The sequence below is a fragment of the Otolemur garnettii genome, unplaced genomic scaffold (assembly GCF_000181295.1).
Source record: "Otolemur garnettii isolate 467f Iridium unplaced genomic scaffold, OtoGar3 scaffold00060, whole genome shotgun sequence".
NCBI lineage: Eukaryota > Metazoa > Chordata > Mammalia > Primates > Galagidae > Otolemur > Otolemur garnettii.
In genome coordinates this window covers 7,937,212-7,945,035 of record NW_003852455.1, presented here as the reverse complement: position 1 = coordinate 7,945,035, position 7,824 = coordinate 7,937,212, and the positions used below count along the sequence as shown (strand labels likewise).

Here is a 7,824-nt window from a genome sequence, read left to right as displayed (position 1 = left end):
GGGAAGAACACAGAAGAGAGCAGACCAGTGCTCTCATCCTGCCCCGGACCCTGAAAGGGTCTCTCCTTCTCCACTCCTCCTCTTCCCCATCAAGGAGGTCATACCACTTCTAGTGAGCTCCTTTTCACTCTTGAGATTCAAGGCGCTGATGGTTCCCACGCTGCGGGCAACTCTGGGCTCCTGGTGTCCAGATGACTACAGATATTTGCTTGGTAAAGACATAAAACTATACCAGCCATGAAATGTCCTTCTTTCTTCTTGTTGCAGTGAAAACAGTTTTGTTTAGTTCCATTGCTCAGTTTCCCAAATGTCTTCTAGAGCTTTGGTTTAGAGTTTCTTTTTGGTAAAGCCAAACTTCCTGTGGAGCATAATCGTTGCTGGTGTTGTGTCTGAGTAACACCCTGTTTGAATTTTAATTTCATTATAAGGCAAGTGCAGACATGAGCTCCACTGACCTCCTGGCCACTGGGGTAGACAGCAGAGCCAAGGTTAGCAGCAGGTGTGGCCTTTTAGAGTTCGAGCTAAAGTTAGCAAGCACACACCACCAGATGAAGTACTACGTATTTATTTTCCAAAGAAACTTCCATTTTATACAAAGACAATGGCCAGCATTTAACTGTTACGTAACACTTTCCGAAGTGGACCCTTGGGAGGTACTGTCAACAGTAGTATAATCCTTTACAACTATGGAATTCTTTGCATTTTTTCAAAGTACATTCATATCCATTATCCTCTTTGATCCTCCCAACAGCTTGGTAAGATAGAAAATGCAGGAATTATTTTTAGAGTGACTGTCAGTCTGCATTCAGTGACACAGCCTGAATCAAACTAAGGGTGGTGCCCAGGGGGCCATCTCCCAATCCAGCCACTCACTCCACCATGCTGTCTTCTTCAGAAAGTACAGCAAACCATTTTCCCCACAAACTTTACGATTTTGTTGACTTAACTACAATTGCAGTAAATAGGCAGAACTCTTTGTTGACTTCTCTGCTTGGCAGAAATCACTCCACATTTACTTGTATCCAGAAATGGCCAAAAAATTCCATTTCTGCACCTGTGCATTCCTTTTGAGAGATCCATGAGCTAATGATAGAGGGTGAAGATGAATTAGTGGTTAGGGATCTATTCTTATTCTCTTTTGTTGTTGTTGCTTGGGTGGGGAAGCAAACCACGTGTGGACTCTCCCCTCCTGTCCTTCCACATCACACTAAGTGCCTTCAGGAAGGTTTTACTCCATTTTACTCCATTTGCAGTCGTGTCCTCCATGTCTAGTTCAGTTTGATTCAAGATACACTATGTCACCTAATGGGGGAAGGGATGGAGGTGGTAGGCAGAATATGAGCAGAAAAGAAAGTGGGCACAGATGACCACTAGACCAGAAAGCTGTAGAATGTGGTCTTCACCCATGTCCTTTACATGGTCACTTACATTATTTCCTTCTGGCTTCTTTTCTCTAGGACTGTGGAGGGCTCCTTTCTGAAGGCGATAACCAAGGCTGCTACCCCCTGGATGGACACATTCTTTGCAAGACCTGCAATTCCGCCCGCATCAGGGTGTTGACGGCCAAGGCGAGCACTGACCTTTAGATTTAGTCGCCTGTGTAGCTAGTTAGCGGATGGTGCTGAGAAGAATGAAACACGAGAAAAAGCTAAGAAAAGAATTAGGAAAATAGAGGAAAGACAATCAAACTGTGGGATGGTCTCTGTTCTTCATCTGCTATTCGCCTTTCATTAGAAACACATAAATTATGGGATGTTTTTTAAGTTCTCACCAAATACACATTTCACATTTAATCATGTAGGACCTTGATGGGCCTTTGTTCCCAAGGACTTCCACATTTTTGCACAGATTATGCTCCATCCCATTCACTTCTGCATTCCTGTAACTTTTAATCCCTATGTTTGTCTCACTTTTCATCTGGTTGAATGGCTTTTTTTAGTGTGGTATTTGCTGTCACACAGTTTTTCCTGGGTGAGTCTGCCAGCTCCCAGGTGCTTTCAGGCTTGATGTCTCCATCCTATCATTTCCACGTTGCCTGTGATTATAAAGGGTAGCCATTCTTTTGCTATGTACTGAAAGGTGTATTTTTCTATTGCTCTATGCCACTCATGTCCCTGGTGGGAAAAATGCACATTTTTTTTGGTTAGACCATAAAAAATTTAAGTTGTAAATTACGTAAAGTTAGAACAAGTCAAATTTGACATGTAATCATCCAAATTCAGTCTGTAGTAACCGTGCGTCAGGGATCATTTGAAAACAGTTGGCTCCTGGCTAATAGGTATCATGTGAAAAAGCACTGAGCTTCAATCTTTTCCTAAAGAAATTACAGGTGGGATCTGCTGAAAAAAGCATTTTGGGGCTATGTTTAAAAAGCCCGTTATTATCCCAGCCTATTACCTTAAGATTTTCCTTTTCCACAATACCTTGGCATAATAATACAGACAAACTTGATTTCGTCTAGAATACAATATAACATTTCTAATACGGTCCCACTTTTCATCTTAGAAATCATTGTCATGTTTTTTTCTAATAGCCAATACAACTATCAAAATTAACTTTTTTCTCTAGAGGATGATAGCTGTTCAAAAACAGTTCAAATTTTATTCTTTTCTTTTTCTCAGGCCCAAGTCCTTTTTGCCTGCCAACTGCAAATCAGGACAAATACAAGAAAATAGTGCAGTTTTGTTTAGTTTACTTTTAAAAGGGAGGAAAGCTTAAAAAGATTGTGAAACCACAGTTTCATTATTCTCATAATCCTTCTGCAACTCCAATTACATACTGCAGGAGATATTTTCATATCATCCTGGTGACATTTACACCACACTTTCAAAGACAATCACTGAAAAAAAAATGTCTTTCTGAGCTAAAAATATGCAGAGTCTCTGCCTGGAATCTTTATTCAAATTCTTTATTAGCCAGTGAAACACTTGCTTGCCAACTGTAAACCATACTTATTAAGTTCTAACACGTTCCATTTAAAAAGAGACACCTAGCTTAGCAATGGCAAGTTGCCATTTCGTAAACTAATTAAGTGTTTTGGATCGAGATTTCTCAAACCTTTCTTCAAATCTTCCACAAGTATATACTTTTAAATTATGGAGGACTTTAAATAGGCAAAAAAAGTATAAATAATAATATAATGAACCCCTGTGTACTTAATACTCACTTTCAGAAATCAGATATAACAAATATCCTTTCTTCATCTTATGTTCCTTGTTCTTTTCCACAAATATCTTTTTCATGATTACAAAGTAAGAATTTCCTAGTCTGATTTTTTTTTTAATTTTTAAATTTAACCTCCAGAAAAGAAATGAAAAATTATTGGTACATGTTTTAAATTGCAACCCACACCTCAGGAATTCCAATTAAATTTATTTTACTTGAATAGAAATAATCATAAAAGTGATGTTTTTAATAAGAAATTCTTGAAGCCTGTGATCACCATCACTCATCTAAGTGAATCTGTAAATCATGCTTTTGTCACTAAACAGTTAAATGTTAGAAACACCAAAGTTATAGGTTATAAGAGCCTCCTTTCACCACTGTTTTTTGTGGGGGTTTTTTACCTTGCTTTTCTGATCCTTTATCTTATATTTTTCATAATGTATAACATAATAAGATTCACTTAGGGTCAGCATGTGAGTTGTAGGATACAATAACAACTGTGTCTTTGAGTTCCTGTCTTCCAAATTCAAGGCCAGATCGCACTGATGACCACAAGGAACACTGAGCCTTACACAATCGAGGCGATAATGTAATCTGCTTGAATTGATTCAGCAACTTGTTTTCTATGAACTACTTAGGAAATATTCTCTTTAGGCCAAAGCAAAGACTCCAGCATTTCGAGGGATAGATTTTGTCTTGGAAAGTGAGCATATTATTAGAAATTTTGCAAAAAGAAGAATTTATGAAATATTTATACTATAAAATGCAATAGTATTCTACTTGCTCGTTACACGTAATTCCTCATGTAACTGAATGTTTACATGCCAAAAGAAAAAGTTATAAGGAAATGCTGTCACGAATCCATCACTGTGGCATGGCCAGCAGAATGCTGCTTGCTTACAATCTTTATAGTGCATTCTTATCACATAACCTCAGAGTATCTTTACCAAAGATATTTAAAGTAAATCTCTTTTTAATATAGACTTAAACATTTATAATAATGAATGTGCATACATACATATGCAGAAATATTTAGATTTAGATTTTTTTTCTTTGATACGGTATATTAAGGAAAGGATCCTACCATATTTTATTCTAGGATATCTTGACTGTATGATTTATATGCTTTTTGTCCTTTCTATTAATCATTTGATTTAAACAATGCCAAGTCACTCTTTACTGCTTTAGTGCTATGAAATTTTGCCTATAACAGAGATATAAAGAGAATTGTTACCTTAATGATTATAATCATACTGTCTTTTGATATATTGTTATTATTATCATTTAAGTACATGAATAATAAAAAATCATAGAGTCTATAACAAAGTTTGTAAAAACATACTGTTTTTAAATAATTGTCTAGAATCTAAATATTTGGTAATTCTGTATAACTAGACATGGAAAAGGAAAAAAAACCCACTAGGTCATGGGCTCTGCAGACTATTTCAAAATACTATTTCTTAATTGTTTGGATCCCAGATCATGCTGATTCAACATGGAGCCTCTTTGGCAAGCAAAATTGCCTTTAAAGCTCAAAACTAAGTCACATGTCCCAGCATAAGACATAGTTTGTGAGATGCTGACTTCTCTGCAGCTCAAAGCTATGGGTTCTTTTTCTTGTCACTGTTGTTTCTGTAGGCATAATTTCTCTGATCAAAATTACTTTTTTGGATATATGCTGATTCATGAGGTAGACTTACCGACACCACAACTGTTTTCTGTGAAAGATTCTGCACAGATGTTTATGGTGAGGTGTACAAGGATATACAACTCTAACTCCAGATGAACAAATGTTCTGTATTTGGGCCCAAGGGAATAACGAGAGGGCTTTTTCCATTGGGCTTTAGTAGAGAATGAATGGAATACAGAAGGACTCCAAAAACACAACTTGCAAACATTTTCCTAGTTAGTACAAATCCTATTAACGTGAACCAGCCAGGAATAACAGTGTTATTTCTATTTGATATGGTTTGGGCTTCTCCTGTCAAATCTTTGTCAGCTGTCCCCTGATCCCTCTATTATCATGTTTTGAAGGGTGTTGGGGAAATTATGGCAGCTGCTAGGGAGATCAGGGAAACACTGATGTAACCTCACAGCCTCTCACCATTCCTCTTGGCTTGGAAAGGCTTTATTTTTTCATATGCATTTCTAGAAATATTGCTATTCTACCTTAGAATTTCACATTTGTAGTTTAAACAAGCGATTGTCCATCTGTTGCCTGGAGCTATAGTACATGTGTGTTATGAATGAAATATGACAGCATGTTCCATACCCCTGCTTTAGCCATCTGTGGGAAACCAGCAAACTGAAAAAGATATACCTCTGCAGAATGTGCCTCCACTCCATTTCCTGAGATCGCTCTTCACATGCTCACTCAGGGCAGACAGTGGAGAGCGGCCAGTATTTGTGCCTTACTTTCAAATAATCTATTTATGCTACATGACTATTGTACTGAAGAGTCAATAACATAAGTAATAACCCCCAATCTCAAAGATGTTCTCATCAAGAAGTTAAACAAAACACAGAGAAATCTGAACTCTTCATCTTAATGTATTCCAAGGATATTTCTTTTCTCCTAGTCTTGAGCGTATCTCATAGGTCCCTAAATTAGTAAAGCATTCTTATGCCAGAAGGTGATAGATTGGGTGTTGCTAGTGTTTACGATTTGATCTTACTCTGGTTTCAGTCAGATAATGAAGAGAGGGAGCCTTTTCCATCCAGCATATCTATGTTTGTAATTGCCTTGGTTTTGTTTGCTTGTTTAACAGTAGACAAAACAAGTTGGAAATTCTGGTTCTAAGTGAGGCTTTACTATGGTGCAGCCAACCATTTCAGGTCAAGTTATTTACCTGACAGTAACTAGGATGGAACTTTTCTCATGTAGAAAGTTGATCTGACTCCAGCTGCTTGGGACTTGGTGAGGACTTTTCCTCTCTCTTTCTCTCCCTTTCTTTCTCCCTGCTTCTTCCCTTCTTCCTTCCTTCCTTTCTTACTACCTTCTCTATGTTCCTCACTTCCTTTATTTTTTCTCTTCATCCTATGAATGCCACGGTGTTTAGACTTTTCATAAATTAAACAGATACATTATGATCTTCATGGAATTACTGTCGTACCAAAGGGAGGCCTACCAGAAAACATTTCTGTCATTCTTAAAATCTTTCTTTGAAAGGGCATATGTTTCAGGTTGTGTTTATTCATAAAGTGTAATGAGATCATAGAGTCTTTCTTTCAGTTTTATTTGAATGATTCTCATTGGCACTCAGGTCGGATTTTTTGGCAAATTCAGTCATGACTGATCTCATTTTCTCAGCTATGTGCAAAGTGATTTTTCTAAGAGTAGGTTAAGATTTTTTAAAAATAAATCAAAGAATGTTGACCATAAAACAACTATATTTTTAATGTTAGCATGGTATTTTATTGGAACCAGACAATTTTCTTTATGACAACAAAAAGTATTATTTTTCTAGAATGTTAACACAAATCAGCTCTCAGGCCATGATCATAGTATTAAATCCTAATAGTTGAATCCCAGTATTTGTCAGTGGAGGAGTCAGCACTAGAGTTTTTCTTGCAGCACAGATTGCAGGAATATTTTCCCTTCAATGCAGAAAGAAAGACACTAATTCCTTTCTCTATTTTACTTTCCCGGCCCATGTGCAAAAAGTTGTAGACTCTAATTTAGTTACAACATGTATGTGCCACATTTTGTGGAGAGCTGCATAAAGGATGAATTTTTATTTAACTGCTTGACCTTTCCCCCTTGAAGTTACCAAAACAATCACTGAAATTTTTGCAGTTTATTTCTGATTGTTATTTACAGCAGTCTCTAACCATGCTAATAAGTATCTTTATTTTTAGCCTTTGCTAAAAAAAAACATAATATTTTGAAATTTAAAAAATAAAATAAAAATTAACATTTTACAAACATTTATATATAGGGATGGGAAACTCCTCAGCTAGTTCCTTTGTAGTATTTCATGGTGCTTGCATTAAGCCTGCCCTGCCATATGTCTTTGTTAGTTTTTCCAAGATACTCATCCGCTTTGGGGCAAAAGAAGACCTTATTTACCTAACTTCAGGAGACATTTACCTAAGATACCCAAATAGAAACTTTATTAAACAGTCAGAAACGCATGCAGCCAACCAAGCATTTAATTCACCTTCTAAATTCAAGTTCTTAACCCTGGAAGTAGAATGTTCTACTAAGAATGAGTCAAGTGACATCGTGCCACGTTGTCTTCTACCCCAATTTCGAGAGTTATAGCTGACCTCAAATACTAGTACTGTTTGTAGATAAATACAGAATCATGGGCCTTTCAAAGATCTGAATTAACTCTGTTATTCTTTTCATCGCTTAGTGTCCCAAAACTTCTTAGTCTTGGCCCGTATACAGAACTGCTCACAGCACTTCCTTCTAGCTCTATAGGTACATAAAACAGGTATACCATCTAAATCTTTGCCCCTGTAGGTTTGATATCACCACCTCTTTGAACAGTTTTTAATCTATTGACACAGAGTCAAGTCCCATCATTTTTTTGCTTCTTCACTGAACAGTGGACCCAAAAATATTACCTAATTTTCAATCTACTCAATGAAACCTAGCAACTGCCTTGGGTCAGTGAAAACTTCATCTTTAGAGTTGAAAGTAAATAGAATTAA

General features: G+C 36.8%; 1 protein-coding gene across 7 annotated transcripts in view; it reads left to right on the top strand.

Moving 5' to 3' along the window:
* The window catches only part of LPP (LIM domain containing preferred translocation partner in lipoma), a 686,984-nt gene extending 681,308 nt beyond the window's left edge, over window positions 1-5,676 (top strand). For all 7 annotated transcript variants that reach the window (XM_023514821.1, XM_023514815.1, XM_023514819.1 and 4 more), the window contains one exon: window positions 1,458-5,676. In XM_023514821.1, the coding sequence (XP_023370589.1) occupies window positions 1,458-1,586 (129 nt within the window). In that variant the 3' untranslated portion in view covers window positions 1,587-5,676. The remainder of the gene's footprint in view (window positions 1-1,457) is intronic.
* The last annotated feature ends 2,148 nt before the right edge of the window (window positions 5,677-7,824 follow it).